The following is a 20559-nucleotide window of genomic DNA, read 5'->3' as shown; positions in this document are numbered from 1 at the left end:
GGGTCGAGATATAACCAACCTCACAGCAGGTGATTATATTTGAGCAGGTCTATGCTTCTATAGACACACCAGTTATTATAGCTCAGGTCGTTGTCAATACGTGAATGTTTTCTTTTTTCTTTGAAACTGGACACGGATGCAATCAAAATTATAAGAAAAAAAACAAAATTCAAATTTTTTTTTTTTTCTGTTTGATCATTCAGTGATGAATAGCCACCGGTTAACACACACACACACACAAAAGTTAAAATATGTGAGAGGAACAGCTCCCCCCATTGAGTTTTGGACGAGAAAAAGAAAAAAATGAAAATCAAATATTTATCCCCCCACCCCCAAAAAAAAATTATACTAATATCTTATAGTAATTCCCGCAGAGAGCTAGTAATGAATCCTATAAATCCTTCGATATATATTATTTTCCCTCAACGTTTTATGATGACATCCTACTATGTGTGTGTAATATAAGGTCTACAGGTATACGTCCAAATGTGGGGGGCTCCACCCTGGTGATGCATTTTCCCTTGAAAATAAGAAAACCTTTTGGTTTTTAAATCCACGTGTAGATGGCTCAAACACTATAAATTCTAGTCTGTCATCAATACGTTTGTTATTCTAAGCAGCAAATCTAGAGCTCTTGCATTTCTCTAAATAAGATCGATTAAACCAAATTATATACCTTAACAATCACATGTAGCCAAAAAAAAAGAAAACAGCACAACTTTTGGAAGGAATTTGCCTTTTTACCTCGCGTTGAGCGTCAAGTGGGTCGTTACAAATTAAGTGGCCATGGTCAGAAGAAAGAAAAATAAATAATTGCTGCTCGCCAGCGTCTCCTTCTTCTTTCCAAAGGATGTCTGTCTCTCTTTTGAGAACAGTCTAAAAGTAGACACATTGTGTATAGAGAACTCAGGTATTTATGTACATAAACTCAAGGAGGGGATCTCTATAGATAGAGACCTGGTCCCCCCTTTTTTTTTTTTTTAAATTATGATTTTTTATCTTCTTGTGTTTTGTGCGGATGAGGTGAGCGCGAGCGCGGAGTCGCTTGCGGAGAGCGTGTTAATTAATCGCTAGGTTCCTTCTTCCTTATAACCGGAGGTCCGAGGGGGTATCGTCTCCAACTTCTTTGTCGGCGAAAAAAAAAAAGGCGAAAAGAATCAGAAAAAAATAAAACACAAGCGGCAAAAGCCTCTTATCCTCCCACTCAATTCCACCTTTAGAACTTTTTCCATATTGACCGCGTCTAAAAGAAAAAAAAAAAATAAGTTTGGAAAAACTTGTTGGATGTGTATCCAAAAAGTTTTTAATTTTTTTATTTTCTTTGTCCACACGAAATGAAGCACCGCTATCAACCCCCTCTAACACTCAATTTCTTAAAGTTAAGAAAAGAAAATGAGACCTTTTTTTTTTTTTGTTGTTGTCCAAATTTCCTAAATGGAATAAGGGGGGAGGGTTGGTGAGAAAAAGTTCAGAAAGAAGTCGCCTTCTTTAAATTATCGATTACAAAAGCCGTCATTAAAGACGAAACAAAAAGAAAACCATTTGCCGTTAATCAGGTAAAAGGTCAATGATTATGTCTGTGTACTATATACGGTTAATGGAGGAGGGAGAAAAAGGAAATGGGGAATCGGTAGAAGTGTCTAAGCATTTTCGGACTTCTTTAAACAGATGGCTGAGATGTGCCATTTTAATAATAGGCAATAAGAATTGGAGAAGGCTAGTACGTTATCAACCATTGCGTCGACCTTGATTTCTCTTTTTAAAATGCCTATTCGTTCGGGTTTATCGACACCAAGAAAGAAAACATGGTGCTTTTGATATTTCAAATTTCAATCCACGTTTCGCCATCTAGCGCTAGTGTTTCTTACTGTAATGAGGAGAGTGCGTTGTTCTGACATTTACAGTTGTTGCCCTGGTGATCGGTTTGTTACCAAACAAAAAGTCCCAACTGCCAGATCTGAACTGAACACGTTTAGAATTTATCGTCCAATGTCATATTAATCAACCTGATATGTAATTTGGGCCAGTGGTTATAATGAGGACAGTGCCGATCTGGGTGGACAAGGTCCATACTCGGGACAATTCAGAACAACAGTAATAATTATAGACTTGAATGATTGAGTCAGATGGACATCTGCTCTCTTTCCTTTGTATGTATGACGGATCACAATTAAACATAACTATTGGCAACTTTCAGGATCTACGACCTATGTTTCAGCGCTGACGGGATACAACTGATTGCTGCAGCTGGTAATAAAGTATTGGTGTATGAGGCATTATCAGGCACTCTGCTCCACTCTCTTAAAGGTATATATTTCTCTTGCAGTTTATTTGTTCCTAATGTTGACAATCATTACATTTTATAGGCCACAAAGATACTGTTTATTGTGTAGCATTTGCAAAAGATGGGAAACGCTTTGCTTCAGGTGGCGCTGACAAGAATGTCATCATTTGGACTAGTAGCATGGAAGCCATCCTCAAATACTCGTAGAAATTACAGTCAACACAACATCAAAGCCACATGATAATTTTTGTCCTTTATTTTCAAACAGACACAATGATGCCATCCAGTGTGTTTCCTACAACCCAGTCAGTCCTATTCTTGCCAGTTGTTCATCCAGCGACTTTGGCTTATGGAGCCCAGAGCAGAAAAATGTTCAAAAGTACAAGGTGAATTCACGCATCTGCACCTGTTCTTGGAATGATGACGGGACTTTGTTAGCTTTGGGTTTGGCAAATGGCACTGTCACCATTCGAAATAGGGTAACATTAGAATTACCATTGATGAATCCCATCCAAAACCGCTAAATTTCCTCATTTGTCTCAGTCTGGAGAGGAAAAAGCTAAAGTTGAGAGACCAGGAGGCAACCAATCACCTGTGTGGGCTTTATGTTGGAACATAAACAGGTATCGATCTTGCACTGATGTATAACAAATCTGTTTAAATAACTCGTCACCCTAAAACCATAGGACCGATCAAACGGAATTGCTTTGCGTCACCGATTGGGGAAATCGGACATTGTCCTTTCATCTTCCGAATGGGATGCAAGTATGATATTACGCTGTCAGCCAGTGTTTCTCTTTGAATCCAACATTTTAGTTTTAATTTAAATTCTAAAATAGATTCGCTCCGAGAAACATTTGGGTTTTAATGCTTGCCGCATAGTTCCTTACCGTCACGCTGGTGGCGACTATCTACTCGTTTGTGGCTCTAATCGCCAATGTCAACTTTTCAGCAGCGAGGGATATGCCCTTGGCCCTGTGGCTGAATGCAGCAAATGGGTTTGGGCCACAGCTACCAAACTCAACAGTACCGTTGTTGTACGTTTTTTGCCACTTTATTCTTTACTTGTCCTGGGTACAATTTTAAATTCCTGCTAATTAATGACTTCCAGGCCGTCGGCAGCGAAGACGGCACCGTCGGCTGCCATCAGTTGATTTTTAGTACCGTCCACGGTCTCTATAAAGAACGCTACGCCTTTAGGTATTTATCGATAAACAAAAGAATATACCGAAAGATTTTTATAACGTCACGTGTTATTTTGCAAAAAAACCATAAACAAAACAGGGAACATCTGACAGACGTGGTAGTGCACCACTTGCTGACGGAAGAAAAAGTGCGCATCTGTTGCCGTGACCTTATCAAAAAGATTGCCATCTACAAAAATCGCCTCGCAGTATGTTGTGCCATAAGCATCCATGTGATCAAACGGTGTCATTTTTGTTGAAAATGTCTAGGTCCAACTGCAGGAGAAATTGATGATCTACGAACAGCAGGAAAGTGAACAGCTGCATTATGTTCTCAAGGAACGAATCAGTCAGAATTTCGAGTGCAGTCTTATGGTCATCTGCACCAACCATATCATTCTCTGCCATGTAAGACAGCTGTTTGTTTTGCAAAACGTATTAGTCTTCTATACAATGTCTGCGCTTCCTTGTCTTCCAGGAGAAAAAATTGCAGTCGGTGAACTTCCAAGGCGTCAAGGAACGAGAATGGACGCTAGATTCACCCGTCCGCTATATAAAAATCGTGGGCGGACCGGCAAATAAAGAGGGCCTTTTATTAGGCTTGAAAAATGGCCAGGTGTCAAAAATCTTCTTGGATAATCCTTTCCCTGTAGAGTTACTCAAGATCAGCGTTCCTATTCGTTGTCTGGATCTGAGTTCTTCACGTCAAAAGGTGGCCATCGTCGACGATAATAACACCTGCTCCGTTTATCAGTTGAGCAATGGTGAACTCCTTTGTCAGGTAACTAATCGGTTTCCGTTTCTCGCAATTGAAGTTGAAATTTTTGTAACACGTTTGTTCCACCGTGAGCGTAGGAGCCTCATGCAAATAGCGTTGCTTGGAACATTCACTGCGAAGATATGTTGTGTTTCTCGGGTCAGAATTGGTTGAACATCAAAGCATCAAACTTTCCCTGTCACCAGCAAAAGTTCCAGGGCTACGTCGTTGGATTCTACGGCGCCAAAATATTCTGTTTGCAAGGCTACAGCATGACTACACTTCAGGTGCCCTTGTCGGCACCTATGTACCAGTACCTTGACCGTAAATTATACCGCGAAGCTTACGAAGTAGCTTGCATGGGTGTAACAGAGGCTGATTGGTCACAGCTAGCTCACGAGTCAGTGAACGCGCTGGAATTAGAAATCGCCACACAGGCGTTTCAGCGCATCCAGGACTACAAGTACCTGGAGTTAATGGAATCTATCGCTAACCAGAAACGACTTGGCGGACCCCAGGCGAATCTCAACCACAACGTCTTTATTGGTGATATTCTTGCCTGGCAAGGGAAATTCAATGAAGCTGCCCGACTCTACCGCAAATGCGGCCGCAGTGACAAGGCTGTGGCGCTCTTCACAGACCTGCGGCTTTTCGATCAAGCTCAAGTATCTTATTTTTACATATTGATGTGATGAACTGTTTTTTGACGCATTCTATTTCTTGTGTCTTAAAAGGAGTATCTGAGTAGTGATAGCACGGCTGATCGAATGGCTATCCTAAAAAAACGGGCCGACTGGGCACAAAATATTCACGACCCGCGAACTGCAGCCGAAATGTACCTGAATGCTGGTGAAATTCTCAAAGCTGTCGAGATTATTGCAGCCAACGGCTGGACATCTATGTGAGTAACGCTGAACAATTTAAATTCGAGGTTGAAACTTATCTCTTGCCAATTTGTGGAAAGGCTTGTTGACGCTTCGCGGAAATTGGATGCAAAGGATCAAGCGTCTACATTGCGGATTATTTCAGACCATCTTCGTCGTTTAGGATCCGTCCAGCTGGCCTGTGACATCCTCCGACGTCTTGGTGATACAGCCGCGCTGGCTGCGGCTTTAGTCGAATGTGGCGCATGGACTGAGGCTCTGGCCCTCGTCAAGCAGCATCCTGATCTCAGTCGCAATGTTTATCTGCCCTATGCTCGTTGGTTAGCCGAGCAGGAACAGTTTATCGAAGCCCAACAAGGTAAAGGATTCTAATTAAAAAGAAGTATTCGAAGTTCTACCAATTTTTTCCCGCGTTTCATATTTGAAGCTTATTATGAGGCGGGTTGTTTGGAAGAGGCAGAACGTGTCCTCAATACTTTGGCGATGAATGCCGTGGCACTAAATAAATACGAGGACGCATCGCATTTCTTCTGGCTTTTTGCCAAACATCGACTCCAGTTGGCAGCCAAAGCGTAAGTTATTAAGAGAGCACATTTGCTGACGATTTTCTTTCAAGTTATGCGAATTTAATACTTTTTTTTAAAACTGAACTAGTGAATCACCTAACGAAACGTTGAAGCACGTTACCCAGTTTCACGCTTTGGAACGCAAGAGTTCGGCTTATTACGCTTACAAAGCAATTCATCGTTTTACGGTATAAATCTGAACTATACCATGAACAAAATTATCAAGTGGGTTGCGAAACTCTTACGTCTGTTTTCTTTTTCTTTAAAGAATGAACCGTTCACCTCCAGCCTTCCGGAAGCCCTTTTTAACATGGCGCGCTACCTGCTTCATGAAACACTTCATGTAAATGATAACAAGACGATATTCATGGAAAAAGATTGTTTGAAAAATGGCACCTGTTATTACAGGGTCCACTCACCGGTATCAGCCAATTTGCTGTGGTCTATTCGCTAATGAAGCATGCCAAGACACTGGGGGCCTACAAAACGGCCAAACATGCCGTGACTTTGCTGCAGAATCTTAAAATACCGGCTCAGTTTCAGGAAAGCGTCGACTTGGCTGTGTTAAGTATCCGCGCCCAACCGTATCAAGATGCCGAGGATCTCCTCCCTCTTTGCTACCGGTGTTCCATGAGCAACCCATTGTACAATCCACGTGGGAAATTGTTGCATCCACTGCGGCGAAAATTTCATTTTTTCTTTTATTTCTTTCGGTCGGATGATTCACTTATCGAAATGGAATTTCTAATCTGATCTGGGTTTTATTGAAATATTACAGAGATTCTTCCTCTGGTCGAGTTCTACGTGGAGGAGGATATCTCAGCTGTAGAAGCCCAGCAATTGATTAAAACGGAACCCCCTAAAAGACCGCTGGACGTGAAGAATGGAGGAGAAGACTATCAACTCTACGAAAACGACAGACAATCGACTGCAGATCCTTTTGCCTCATATTTTTATCCTCACCAGGTTTGTGGTTTCTTTTATTATTGAAATTTTTGTAAGTGAAAAAACAAAAATATGATCAAATTCTTTGTTTCTTAAAGTTACGAGATCAGACGTCGAAAATAGTTCTCAACCGTGATGCGTTGCTGCAACTGAAACCCACCGAAGTGATCATCTGTCGATGGCCATCCCCCTTGCCTAGCCAGTACTACCGCAATTTTTTGCCCGATGTTGCCCTCAAACATTGCAAACATTGTAATAAGATATTCCATGCTGACGACTATGAGTTGCATTACCTGCAAAAGAACCAATGTCCGTTTTGCCGCTCGAATCGTTCCAGCCCTACCTTTTGATCTCACTGGGATCCCCACTTGCTCTGTCTTGATCACGATACCGTCCTTATTGTTATCGTTCCTGTTTACATCCTAATCCATTCAAGTCTCTTGTTATGCTATCAATAAATAAAAATGTCATTGCCTTTTTTCCCCTTCGAAGTGTGGCATTGGCTAGCGCTGTAAGCTCAGCCACCGTTGTATTAAGCGTAAATCTTCGTAAACCCGTCAACGTCTTGGATGAAGAAAAAGTCACAGTCGATTAAATCAATTGATGAAATGAAAAAAGGTAACTTGATAATCGTCCAATCCGAATTATGCACGCCCCTAGTAAATTTACAGTTGGTCAGTGGATTCAGTATAGACTTTTGAAATTGGAAAATCAATCAGCTTTGTCGTCTCGTGAAAATCTCTTAAACTCACTTTTTAAGAAAAATTCACGGGAAGACTTGTTGAGTATTCGTTAATAATATACATGCACACTTGTCGGAAATAATGTGTGCATTATTTCATTCACGCATACGTGGCAGTTCGTGAGCAGACGAACCATTGAAAGAGCCTTGCGAAGTCAAGCTGCATCCAAGCCAGATACTAGTAGAACCCAAAACATTGTTTTGACATATTTCAGTACTGTCATATTTCGGTTGCAGATTATTACTAAATACCAAGTAAGTAAGGGATTTAATCGTGTTAAATGTATGATTTTTCGATTCAAGTCTATTTAGGTGTTAGAACTGGAATTGTACTTTTAGAACTTTTAAAACACCGCATAGTTTTTATTAACAACAGTTTACTTTTACAACTATCAAAATCTTGTTAAACATTTAAAGGAGAACAAAGTTCATTTTTTAGATTTCCAGAATTTCAACTTCCGGTTTTACTTTCGGTTTTAAAATGCCAAATAACTCCTTATTTGTTGGTCTGTCAGAAAAAAGATTTAAATTTTCGTGATCCTCGTCAAATTTGGGGTCGACTCCATGTGTCAGCTCAAAATACCGGAAAATCGTCAAAAATCGCAAATGTTCCTGAACCCCCAAAACCGCGATTTTTCGCGGATTTTTCATGAAAAATCGCGGTTTTTCGGTCAAATCCGACTTTTGGCTAATAAAACCACGTCATTCCAACCCCAAATTTAATAAGGATCACGAAAATCCTACTCGTTTTGTTATGGGATCACTATTTCCGGAGATATTGGCTACTTCCGGTTACTTCCGAAAATGTTTCGTGACAATCTGCAAAAACTAAAAAATGAGCTGTATTGTTCTAACAATTTCAAATACTTTTCTCTCATGCTTTAGGGTGTGGTAGGTATTATTCCGTGTTTTTCTTGTTTTCAACACTTCAGGCTGATCCTACGAGCTACGACAGTTTTACACTTTTACCTACAAATTTTTAGCGTTTCGTGCTGCAACTAGCAGTTGATATTCTTGGATGTTATGCTTAAAATTGGAATTCAATAATCAGAGATTAGCAAAATTCAAGCACTTAAAAGCAAGTATTGTACTTATTATTTCAACATTCAAAGTAAAATATGATTTTTGGTTCTAGGTGGAAACTCTAGATGGCGTTGATGTGCGTCTATGATGAAGATTACGAGTGACAAGTTAAATTGTTGTTTGTTACGTTACCCTGTTTTGTGTTTCAAAGGATTTTTCGTTAAAAAAATTACGGTATGTTGTTTTCTATTCAGTATTGCTTTTGTAGGGTATGTATTGATAAGGAAACCCTTGGAATAGATTGCTTTATGTATGTGGTGGTGTTTCGCTTTGTCAGCTGCTGAACCAGCAGGCAGCAGCCTGCATTCCTGCTATCAATGTACCACAAGGGATCCTGACATTTTAAGAAGGCCTCAAGCCTTTTGTTTAAGCTTAGGGATGTGTTCTCTCGTCAGTCAACCAGAGTTTTCATCTACTTTGTGTTGCTAACCATCAGCCCTCAACATCCCAGGTATCCAGATTTCTACGCTTCTCTGATTAGCCAACCATCATTCCATACACTTCAGCTTTTCATTGTGGTATTTCAGAACATTACTTATCTTCCACTACACACATCTGTAGACATTTTCTCTAGACAGGCCTCTCTTCCTCTCTCCGTAGTCTGCTGAATGCCAACATGGAATAAGGTTCATCGTTGTCGCCTTACTGTGGTATTTTAATTTGGTGGATTATCTAGATATCCCATTAAAAAATATAAATCTTTGTTGTATAGAACAGAAAATCATCATTGTTAATCCTGCTGTTCTTCTCACCGTTACTTAGCCAGCTCACATGGATAGGCTTTAAAACCATCTCCATTTTTGGTATTTTAAAATTCCACGTTATGGAGCATTGTTGTGTTGTAACATAAAATTATGTCATAGGACTGCAAATATTCATCTTCCTTCGGTACAACACTGCCGTTTTGACAATTTTGGTAGTTTCACCCCCAGTGGATCACACGCGTAAGTAAAGATGTCTTTTTCAAAGTTTTATCAGACAAATGCCATTTTCCGCTCAAAATCACTAACTTCTTTTTTTTGTGCGTCATTTAATCTATTTAGAACTACATTGTCTTCGTCTTCCTGTCGTTGTTGTCTACGACTTCACCTCATCGCTGTTTTCGTCTACGTCTTCGCCTCATCGCTGTCTTCGTCTACGTCTTCGCCTCATCACTGTCTTCTTGGCCGTCTTCGCCTTCATTTCCGTCTCGTCGTCTTTGCCGTCTTCGCCTTTCCCGTCTTCGCCTTTGCCGTCTTCGCCTTTGCCGTCTTCGCCTTCATGCCGTCTCGTCGTCTTTGCCGTCTTCGCCTTTGTTTCATCGTCGTCTTGGCCGTCTTCTCCTTCGCCCTTCACGTAGGGAGTTCACCGCGGATCGTCGCCCTGGTATTGTTTTATTTTGCATTGTTATGTTTAAGTTAACCCGTTGGCTGCCACCCCGTTTGCGTCCCATTTTTTTTGTAGCTTGTAGGGACCGGCCGCAATGGCCTTCGCCGCAAGGCGCCTTAGGCAATGCACCAGTAGGGACTTCTCTTTGTCGATGCGGTGGCGGATTCCTGAGGGTGTGCATTCCCTGTAATGGATTCCGTCACCGTGTCAGCCCGGACTTGTCTTCGGACAAGTCCCCCTTGTTCGCGATCCTTATGACGCGATGCTTAGTTACTGTAGTTTAAGCAACCTACGGGTTGCGTGGCCTGGCAGCCAACGGGTTAACTTAGTTAAGTGTATGTATGTTTGTGTGTATATTTGTATGTATATTTATTATGTTATGTAAAATAGTGGTGGAATTGTTGGGAGGAGGCGGGACAATAAAAACGATTTCAATTTTAATTCATTTTCCGTGTTTATTTCATTTCACCTTATTCGACTTTATCCAAAAAAAGATAAACTTAGATTTTTATTTTCCCAACCTATTTCACTCTAAGTCCAGCAATCTCAATAGTACTTATTTCAATTGATTTCACAGTAGGTGAAACATTAGTGTATAATTTTTTTTTTCTTTGTTCCATTTGACTGTCACGTGCGTGCGTGCGTGGGGAAAAAAAAGGGAAAAAATGACTTAAACAAAATAACTTTACATGGTGGCATCACAAAAGGAATTAACCATTACCTTCTTAAGCTCCTTTGTTTCCGTTGAACGAGGTAATAATTCAACAAACACAAAAATGATACTGGATATGTTTTATTTACACTGACAACATAACATTAGTGGCATTCCCTTCTGCCACAGAGTGACTCCAACACCAATGAAACACATCAGGTGCCTCCAGGATCTCTGCAAATTAAAACTGTAAACCACTATCGAAAAAACCAAGTCCTGCATTGAACTAAGTCACAGGAAGATTTTGTGGCCACCACAGTGCATCAGGTACATCCCGAAGACATCAAAGCACAATTTAAAAAACTTGTAATATTAGCAATAAATTCTAACATCACCCAATGACACCTCCAAGAATCTAAGCAATTTAGATAGGGAAAAGATTTTAAAGAACCCCTTTTTTTATGTATCACCTTTGGTACAAAAAGGGTGTATTAGACTAACACAGAGTGAAAACGTGCTAGCAAAGCCAAGCCATGTTCCTCCTTTAAAAATAAAAAAAATATGTAGTACAATGTTTCTTTGACATGAATTTTTGCCATAATACCTGGAACAACTCTGCATTGATTGAATTCACAAGATGCAGCTCAAAACACACGGAATCGGTGGTGAAATTTCAAGAAGAGAAACGTTCAATCGGTGGTGAAATTTCAGGAAGAGAGACGTTCGTTTCAGCATCCATCCTCAGTCCGAAGCCACGCGAAATGAAATTTTTTTTTTTTTTTTTTTTTTTTTATTTTTTTTTTTTTTTTTTTTTTTTTAATAATTTTTTTTTTTTTTTTTTTTTTTTTTTTTTTTTTTTTTTTTTTTTTTTTTTTTTTTTTTTTTTTTTTTTTTTTTTTTTTTTTTTTTATTTTTTTTTTTTTTTTTTTTTTTTTTTTTTTTTTTTTTTTTTTTTTTAGAAGAAAAGGGGGGGAAAAAGGGGGGGAAAAAAGGAAAAGGGGGGAAAAAGGGGTTTTTTTTTTTTTTTTTTTGTTTTTTTTAAAAAATATAAAAAAAAAAAAATAAATTAAAAAAAATTTTATATTTTTTTTTTTTTAAAAATAATATTTTTTTTTTTTTTTTTTTTTTTTTATTTATTTTTTTGGGGGGGGGAAAAATGGAGGGGGGGGGGGGAAAAAAAATTTTTTTTTTTTTTTTTTTTTTTTGCCCCCCCACAGAAAGGGGAGGGGTTGTTTTTTTAAGGGGTTTTTAAGAGATTGTTGTTTTTTCCTTTTAGTCTGTGGTTTCAGCATGACGAAAGAAACAGCTGACATGCCCATAAAAATTCTACGGAGTTAGCTATTTCTCCCCTAGATGTCTTGAGTTCAATCATCAATTTGTCTGCTTGTCTATTGGAAACGATGGAATCGAAAAAACTTTGAAGGAAAATTAGAAACGATAGCAATTCTAATTTCTCCTATTATTGGTTTCGCTAGAAGGCGCTTTGTGATTATTTGCAGTAAAAAAAATTAATGGTGCTTTCTGGGGTACTGAAAATTTAGGGGGTAATTTGGCATTCCGTAGGTTTGACGAGAAAACCAATAACTTAAGCAAAATCAGTGTTCAATTATATTAATACTAAGTTATTTTTTTTCTCCAAGGCTATCGGGAACTTAGCGAACACCGAGAGCCGTCGCGTGTAATACAGTTAACACAAATTCAGACACGGATTTTACTAGTCACATACTCACACGTCAGTAATCACAACAAATGTAGAGGCACAACAGTGCCATCCTTTTTTAGTTTATAACAACAACAAAATGCGAGTTAGTATTAAGCACGGCTAAAGCGTAGGGCGGAGGAGACAACGTAAAGGAACAGGGATCACAAGTGAATCAATATGCTTGACTCTTCTTTTTTTGAACAAGATAAAATTATCCAGTTTCTTCAAAGAATTCCTATAACGATGCATCCCCGCATACATTAGTAGCTAGAGAAACAAATTCGTTGGATTACCTTAGGATTTTTGCAGTATGTTAGGTTTAACATTTGTTGCCTTCTATTTTAGTTTGAAAGATTGAGCCGAAACACGTTTGGCTTTCGTTGTTGAATCATCGTTCCATGTGTCGAACTCTTCCCATGCTGCGTTTTGCTGCTTACGAATTTGTTATAATAATTATTTATTCTTTTTTTAAACTATGTGAGGTGTTAAGCCTCATTCTTGAATGCTTTGCGTCAAAATCTATTGTTTTCGAAATCTTTCGAATGCCACCGTTCTTTCACGCAGTCTCTAGCCGTTGATTTGTCAGCCGCAAGTAAGGTGTATTCCAATAGCATGAACATGGCACCATTCAATCGCCTGACTCATTTTTCTCCTAATGCAGTTGCAAATGGCAGTTACAAATGTAAAACCTATAATATCTCTCAAATTACTTTCAGCATTTACAGTGGATAACTATACCAAAATGACAGAATTGATAAACCAAACTGGGTTTGTTGATTATCAATTTTTTGTGAAGACAAGGATGGAGCTGTTGTCAATAAAATCATGTGTGTTCAGACGGCAACTGCCAATTACTGATCATAGTCCCTTATTGAAATAGACTTTAGTAATCGAGCCATCAGCATTGATTTTTCTGAGCTTTTCATATTGTTCGGGCTCAAATCGTTCTAGCGTTGAGACATCCAGCGAACTATAAATTTTAATCAGAATGATTTAATAGACTTTGAAATCTGTAAACTATAAAAATTAATAGATACCATCGCTGAGGGAAAAGAGCGCACGCAGCAGGAGTCATAAAAGTGAGACTGGAAGAAAGTAATCGGTATTAATAATAGCATTGGAGAATTGAAGCAATCTATAATTTATGTACATAGCGCCGCAGGCGAAGATTTGGAAAGGAGCATGTAAAAATTTAATTCTTTGCATCCAGGAATAGCTTTCCAATTTTTCCATCACCAAGGGCAATAAAGCTGTTTTTCCCCAAAACCATATGAGTTTGAAAATACAAAAATTTTTTAAAATTTGACTTAACTCATTCCAGGAGCTGCCATTACGATTCGCGAAATTACAACTTGCGTAATTCCTTTTGCAGCGGCTAACTGAATATCGGGAAAAGCAATCATTCATGATAATTATCATTAAGAACAGAGGGAAGTGGTTACTGAATATTAAATAATTACGCGAGATTCTGTGACAGCATTTCCGTTTTCATCGTAAACGACGATGCCGTTGATCAATTCGGACTGGCGCATAAGAGGGATATTTATGCAATTGGCAGCCGCCACAGCAGCAAATGGTACGTAACGTTGTAAGAGACTTCCGGCCCTTTTTTCCAAGAAGGACTTGAGACCGAGGGCGGTGACTAACGCGGATGTTGTCGCCGAAACGTATGCCACGCCCAATTGAGCCGATGAGACTTCTGACTTGGCATTACGGTTGGTGTAATTCACCAGAGCGTTGAAGGATTGGTTGACCCACTGCCAAAACACCACAGCAGGAACTGTCCTATGTTATAATATATGCCAAATTAAACTATATATTGGCTGTCACATTGCACGAAGAAATTGAATTCAACCTGTAAAACTGCAACATGAAGCCAGTGATGAGCATGCCTCCCGGAACTTGGAAAGACATTCTGCCACAGAAATTTTGGAGCTCACCAGAGTCAGGATGAAATGCTGACTCGTAGAGTTTTCTTTGCATACCAAACTTGTTCGCTTGTAGTTCCTGGTGGTTCTTGGTGGTTCCTACAAAGATGAACATCTCCAATCAACAGTTGAAACCTAACATTATTTAGTAAAGCACAGTACTTATATTTCTCAATTAAGTGTTTGGCATCATAAAGCTGTTGGCTGGAAACTATGCAGGACCTGGGGTCAGTAACCCAAAAGAAGTGCTTCAATCTTCCTGAGAAGGTGCTCTGATCCCACTTGGGTTGAGTTAAATCAATGCGCTGCATTCTTATTCTTGGTACTGAAAACAAACTGGCAGTAAATGGCAGTGGAACTATTCAAAATTCAATTGGTGGGATACAAAAAAGAACAAGCTCTTGAAACAAACAAATTTCTTCAAAATCTGCAGTTCCAACAGAGCATGTACATTAAATTGTTTCGGGATCACGTTCCAATCGAACACATCTCATTAAAATGCAGTACAGGTGTTTTGGTTAACCATTGACTAGACGTATTGACAAATAATCCACCATAAAGCCATCTAGCGATAGGTTTTTAAAGTCCCTGAAAGCTATTAAACGAAAGAAAACGACATTAAAATAAATATTGAACGACATGATGGATAGCTAGGTTTTTCGATTCCGACAAACGATCAGCGATCGAGCACACGATTCCATCATCCGGTTCATGCTTTTTTTTTCAGGGTAAAAAAACAAAAACAAGCATATACGGGTCATGGTTTCTACATATCTTTCTACATACATACCGCAGCTTTTGTGAGCTCAATGAACACGAAGTGTATAAATAAACTCGGATGGCAGCATATTTAGGTGACGGGGATCGATCTTTTGATGCTATCCAAGATCATACCTAGCATTAGATAACAAAAAATAAAAGTCATCGTGTCACTCGCCACGTATAGTTAAATGCCATTGGCAAGTGAACTTACCGAACATGTACTTACAAATTAACACACGAAAATGTTTGAAGAGTTTCTGAACCTTCTATCATAAAAGATAGGACAGGTGTTTTTGCTAATGTAGACATGTCACAAGCTCTGCGAATTGAAAATTTGAATTTCCGGCTGGGGAGAAAGTCCTTCGGGATCACACTGATCAATTTTCTTCTTTATCCTTCCTTTTTCTTTTCGGTGTCAATCGTTTTTGTCTTGGGAGTTGTATACTGAGTGAGGACTAATTTATTCACTCACTCAGTCAATCCGACCCGTCATTTGAATGTATTCACACTACATCGAATTGCGATGCTTCTGCCAGTGAATGGCGGCGAGTCTCGACGGAATTTCTTCTTCTTTCAGCGGGGCGTCGCAGATTTGAGCCAAGAAAAAAAAGGGAAAACCTGAAAAACACGGCCACCCAAAGTGAGAGGGATTTTTGGCTCTTAAAAAAAAAATGGTCAGCTTACGCGATAGTGTCTCGTGCACCAAACTCGTGTTGCTGTTGTTGCGCATGCCGAAAAGAGGGCGATTCATCATCGAGTCACTACCTCCTTCATCTAACGAGAAGGGAACGAGAAAGAAAAAGAAATGCATTATTAACGTGTGTATATCATTACATATTTATGGATGATGAAACACAACATCTCAGCCAACTAAAAATAGCCGCCATGTAATAAATAATGAACTGAATTAGTTGATTTGATACCGCAGCGGCACTCGCGTGCGTTCCACCTTTCAGTTTAAATCGAAAATGATCTCAAGGAAAACAAGAAAGAAATAATAAAAAAAAACAGGAAAAATCTGTCGAATGTTTTGGCACATACTGAGTCCCAACTTTTTTGAATCAACAATCAAACACACACAAAATCAAACCGCAAAAGCGAGGTGAGGAAGAAACTTGGCCGTGTGTCTGAAAAGAATGTGGTGTGCATAAGCTTCACGGTCGATACAAGATCATATGCAGGCGGGTTACTTTTATTTGTTAAGGCGATCGCTTTCTGTTACTAGAACAAGACGTAAAAAAATAGAAACTAAAACCAAGCAAATGGAGTCAATCTGTCTCTATTTCCAAGGGCCAAAAGGTACCGTCAATCTCACTCGACGTGCCTCAGAAAACACGCCCAACTTACAAACGTTACTTCCGTTTTTTTCTTTTTCTATCTGTGGTTTTATTTTCAGCTCAACTCCCTAAAGCCTTTTTTTTATTTCGATTTTCACTTACGTGAGCGTTTCAGATACTCGAAGTGTACGTGAGTTTTTCCTGTTTTAAAAAATTTTTACTATAAGGAAAGTGAAGAAGCGCTAGGGGGTCGCCTTTTCGATTTCTAACGCCCGCGTTGGCCTTTCGTCATCCATCTTTCTCGTATCTTTTTCTTTTTAAATGTGTGCGTGAAAAACCCAGTTGAAATGGCAAGAGCCGTTCTATTTATGCGTGAATGTGTAGTACTGCCATGGAACATGGTGGTATAAAAAAAAAAAAAACCGGTATATAGAGACTAATATATCGCGATTGGCCTTTTTGGGGCTGCCCCAACGATATTTAGAGGTTGTTGAGATGATGGATCCGTATCTTGCTCATCTGTCATCAAAAGCGAGAAGGAAAACAACAAAAATCGAAGGAGAAAAAAGGTAGACCTGGCGGGAAAGAACTTTTCGGAAGATTCAGTTTGTATGAATTAATTTTGGGTTAAAGAAACCGCACTCTGAAAGAAGGTTGGAAGATGCCATTACAAAAATGAATTAGCGAAAAGGAAACACGAAACATCACCGCAGAGATCCATTGGAAAATTGAATCCAGCAGCTTCCCCTTTGGGGATTATGACGGATCTGTTTTTCTTTGGGGTTTTAGGCAAACGAAAAATAATAAGCTCACACACGAACAGCATCAAAGAATAAACGCTGTCACTTTTCCTTTTTGTTCAGGAAACAAGTTGTGTATGTTACAAAATCTGATTCGCTCTTTGAATAATTATTTTTGTTCTCTTTTTCGAAGAAACATGAAACCCCACGCCCAACTATCGTCCGACTCTTAAATCGAGACGACTAGCTCATTAAGTTGTTGTTCTGTCTTTTTCAATGGCTGCTGTTGGTGTTGGGTGTTTTCTCTTTTTTTTAAAGGGGATCCCGAAAAATGATGAATAGATGACTATTCAAATTTGGTGGTTAAAATTAAAAAGTCTCGAAGAACTCTAAAAGGGCGGGCGGTGATTTTACGAGGGGCGGCCAACAACTACTACTAGTTCTGCCTTGATTCATCATGTCATGGCAAAACCCCGGAAAGCAAAAGTTTTTACTATTTTCCAATAATTCCAACTTGTAAAAAAATAAAATAAATAAACAAATAAAAAAAAAAAACCCTTTTGCGCTTATACGAGACCAGTATTGCAAAAATCAAAATATTTTTTTTTGTAGACAGGATCAGATATATTACCGTGTTGGAAGATGGGACTTTTGGCGTCGCCGGTTGGTGTTGCGTGATAGTGGGTGGGAAGTCTTCCAGTCCGTTTTCCTGCCACCAGTCTAACAGCGAACGTGTCCCCGTACAGACGCGTCCCAGCCAGTCCATCTCGCTTGCGTTTTCATCAGTGTTCAGTTTGTTGTCTGTCGCATTCTGTTTCTTCCGCTTGAAGAAAACATTCCTGAAAAGGCGGTTAAAATCCATCGATTCGTCGTCTCATTCACTGTGATAAAGAAACCGGAAACGAATTCCGGATAACAATACAAGAAAAGATTAGCTCGTCTATTCTCGTCGTGATTCCTTTTTGTTATCCTAAACACTGGTCCCGTATCAACACAACAATGAGGTGCTAATCCAACTGGCAGATTCTTCCGTGTGTGTGTGTGTGTGGTGATATCCTTCTGATCCGGTATTCCGTTAAGGTTGACACAGATCAATTACTACGTGATCTAATCACAAGCCAAAACAGGGAGATAACACAGCGGCAGATAACTAAAGTTTAACTTCAAATATCCTGACATAAACAGAACGCATTTTATCGAAATATTAAAATTCACCACATCTGTCATTTGGCACTTAAAACTAAAATTCACGACACGCGTGGCTGTTTGTAGACATTCAAATTTTTACGTCTAAAAATATCACAGACAATTTTGTATAGGTGTAGCGGGGAGCAAATGGACTTGCCTGAATAAGAATTCCGATGACTGGGATCACGACGGAAGATTTGGTGCTGCGTCTGCGTGAACTCTTACTTCAAGAGCATCACAAGCAGCAGGCTAGTTACCCGCTGGAAACGACAGTCGCAACCGGATCTCAATCGACGTCTGATCTATGGAAAACGGCCGCCGCAACAACCGCAACGGCCGTCACTTCCGCGATGAACGGTAGCGTTTTTCAGATGGCCAGCCGATCACCGCCTACATCATCAGCAGTCGGACACACCAACAGCAGCGGCAGTATCAGTCAGGCTATTCTCAATGTCCTCCAAGGTATCCGCCCACGTCAGGTAACGTATTCCTACCCACACGCCGTTGAGTGTAAATATGACGGAAAGGGTGATTAATCACTTGCGTGTAACCAAGCCACAGAATAATTTATGGCTTATATTAGATTGAGGTTTCATCATTCGACAATGCTTTTGATTGATAAGCGATAGTACAAGCAACAACTGCTACAAAGAAACGATTTTTTTTTTTTAATACCTTTTTTTCTTTCCTTTGTTTTGTTTTTGAATTTGTGGGTTTGTAGCAATTGGATTGGGTGACGGATGAGCACGGCCCCTCTGTGTGGAGCTCGGCCAACTGGACGTTTCCAGACTTGGACTTGACATCGTTTATGGAGGCGGACTTGGATGGACTGGGCGGCGGTAGCGGCGGCTCCGACTTGTCCTATCATCGTAGCGTTGGTTTAAAAACTGCCATCATCGCCACAGCCTACGCCTTGGTGATGGCAATTTCACTTTTCGGCAACCTACTCGTCTGCTACGTCGTCTTCCGACATCGACGACTCCAGCGAAGTATTACTTACACATTCCTGGTGAATGTGGCGCTATCCGACCTCCTCATGACATGTCTCAACATACCATTCAGCGTATCGCGCGTCTTACTCGATCATTGGCCGTTTGGCCAATTCCTCTGTTCGTTGGTGCCCTTCATTCAAGTCATGAGTGTCTACGTTTCTTCGTTGACAATGGCTGCGATAGCTGTCGACCGATATCGAGTTATTTTGACGCCCTTGAAGCGTCGATTAAGGCCCCCGCACGGGCTCGTCATCATGGCCATCCTCTGGATTCTGGCCTCAATGGCAGCGCTGCCCTACGCTCTCTACAGCGAGGTCGTTCCCATTTTCACCTATAGGTATACAAAAACAAACAATCCAAAAGGAATAACGGTAAGCTTAACAGAGAAATCTATTTGGATGCTTACCAAAATGATGACAACAACAACCAGGCCTCTGAGACGCTGCCAAGCGAGGTTTCCAACTCCGGCACTGGAATTCCGGCGATATTTGACGTTGATCACCTTTGCCACTCAGTACGTCATCCCGTTGGGCATTTCCGGACTGGCCTATGGAGCTATCGTCCGACGAGTATAATTCTAATTCGCCATTTCGAATTCATTCAAAACTTGTCGTTGTCAAATCTTTCCAGCTAAATTCCTTTTTCTTTTTCTACCTTTCTGCCTCCAGCTGTGGATGAGATCATTCGTAGGTGCCGTAACGGACAATCAGCGGATACGACAAGATCGTGCCAAACGCAAAACAATTCAAATGGTATTGCCATTTTTGTTTCATTTGACAACTACAATAATCAAAACAAAAGACAATCTTTTGTGAAGTTACTAGTGGTCATATCATTGTTCGCCCTCTGCTGGTTGCCACTGAACGTTTACCATTTGGTGAGCGATGTTGGGGCGTCCGAATCGGCCACACGCCATAACTCGACGGCCTTTTTGATTTGTCATTGGCTGGCAATGTCGTCCGTTTGTTACAACCCGTTTGTCTATTGTTGGCTCAATGCCAACTTTCGCGACGCCGTCCAAACGTGCGGCAGGTTATGCATGCGCAGCGTCTGGTTCCGACGGACTCGTAAGCAGCAGCCCAGCATTATTATGCACAATACGACAGCCGTACTCCACCGACAACATCAAGGTATGGTGACGATTGTTTTACAACCACCTACCGTACCTGTACGGTGAAATATAATGTGATAGTGTCACATAGTTTCTCCACGTATTTGTTTAAAATATGTAGAGTCTACGTCTAACACTATTACGGGTCTCATCATCACCACTACGCCAGCCAGGCCGCAGACTTTGGTCGATTCTGTTCAGCTGATTGAACAGCTCCAGCTACTCGTCCCGGAGAAGCCGTCTCAGCTAACCATCAACGACGAGACTTCCCTGGTGTAATAAAGCTTTCTTTCCTTATTACTTCCCTTTCTACAGTATGTATACAATATAAACAATTAATCAGAATTTTTTCTGACTTTCTGTTTCTCAATTTGTGTTCGATAATCCAATAGAA

The 20559-nt window shown here is 40.1% G+C and overlaps 3 protein-coding genes and 3 long non-coding RNA genes across 6 annotated transcripts; 3 read left to right on the top strand and 3 right to left on the bottom strand.

Annotated features, from left to right (window-relative positions):
• Positions 1-1896: 1896 nt before the first annotated feature.
• On the top strand, positions 1897-7095 carry LOC116926669 (intraflagellar transport protein 122 homolog). The gene is given in 21 exon segments (XM_032933599.2): positions 1897-2094; positions 2198-2307; positions 2367-2487; positions 2553-2763; positions 2828-2907; positions 2971-3049; positions 3124-3321; positions 3396-3484; positions 3569-3677; positions 3739-3876; positions 3947-4249; positions 4324-4890; positions 4960-5126; positions 5190-5467; positions 5537-5681; positions 5764-5863; positions 5944-6018; positions 6084-6332; positions 6334-6388; positions 6454-6641; positions 6719-7095. Coding segments are annotated over 21 exon segments (3573 nt in total). The 5' UTR covers positions 1897-2035; the 3' UTR covers positions 6971-7095.
• Positions 6453-7533, bottom strand: LOC116926670. The gene is made up of 2 exons (XR_004396213.2): positions 7373-7533; positions 6453-7276 (listed from the first exon to the last, which is right to left on the bottom strand). It is a non-coding gene; the product is annotated as an uncharacterized LOC116926670 (long non-coding RNA).
• Positions 7534-8050: 517 nt separating this feature from the next.
• Positions 8051-9937, top strand: LOC116926667. Its single transcript, XR_004396209.2, has 6 exons — positions 8051-8619; positions 8686-8963; positions 9024-9095; positions 9163-9248; positions 9309-9389; positions 9489-9937. It is a non-coding gene; the product is annotated as an uncharacterized LOC116926667 (long non-coding RNA).
• Positions 9938-10590: 653 nt separating this feature from the next.
• LOC123474738 lies at positions 10591-11226 on the bottom strand. Its single transcript, XR_006649699.1, has 2 exons — positions 11070-11226; positions 10591-11007 (listed from the first exon to the last, which is right to left on the bottom strand). It is a non-coding gene; the product is annotated as an uncharacterized LOC123474738 (long non-coding RNA).
• Positions 11227-12745: 1519 nt separating this feature from the next.
• On the bottom strand, positions 12746-17644 carry LOC116926663 (sideroflexin-2). Its single transcript, XM_045177224.1, is given in 11 exon segments — positions 12746-13137; positions 13205-13252; positions 13318-13417; positions 13480-13546; positions 13628-13952; positions 14023-14141; positions 14143-14194; positions 14258-14989; positions 15069-15475; positions 15542-15631; positions 17506-17644. Coding segments are annotated over 8 exon segments (972 nt in total). The 5' UTR covers positions 14407-14989; positions 15069-15475; positions 15542-15631; positions 17506-17644; the 3' UTR covers positions 12746-13025.
• A 591-nt stretch (positions 17645-18235) lies between these two features.
• On the top strand, positions 18236-20510 carry LOC116926659 (probable G-protein coupled receptor 83). Its single transcript, XM_032933586.2, has 6 exons — positions 18236-18541; positions 18784-19391; positions 19485-19623; positions 19723-19806; positions 19872-20184; positions 20287-20510. The coding sequence occupies exons 1-6, from the start codon at positions 18236-18238 to the stop codon at positions 20442-20444; spliced, it is 1608 nt and encodes a 535-aa protein (XP_032789477.1). The 3' UTR covers positions 20445-20510.
• Positions 20511-20559: the final 49 nt, after the last annotated feature.

This window comes from Daphnia magna, linkage group LG7 (assembly GCF_020631705.1).
Source record: "Daphnia magna isolate NIES linkage group LG7, ASM2063170v1.1, whole genome shotgun sequence".
In the NCBI taxonomy this organism is placed as follows: Eukaryota; Metazoa; Arthropoda; class Branchiopoda; order Diplostraca; family Daphniidae; genus Daphnia; species Daphnia magna.
This window is presented reverse-complemented; position numbering and strand designations above follow the sequence as displayed.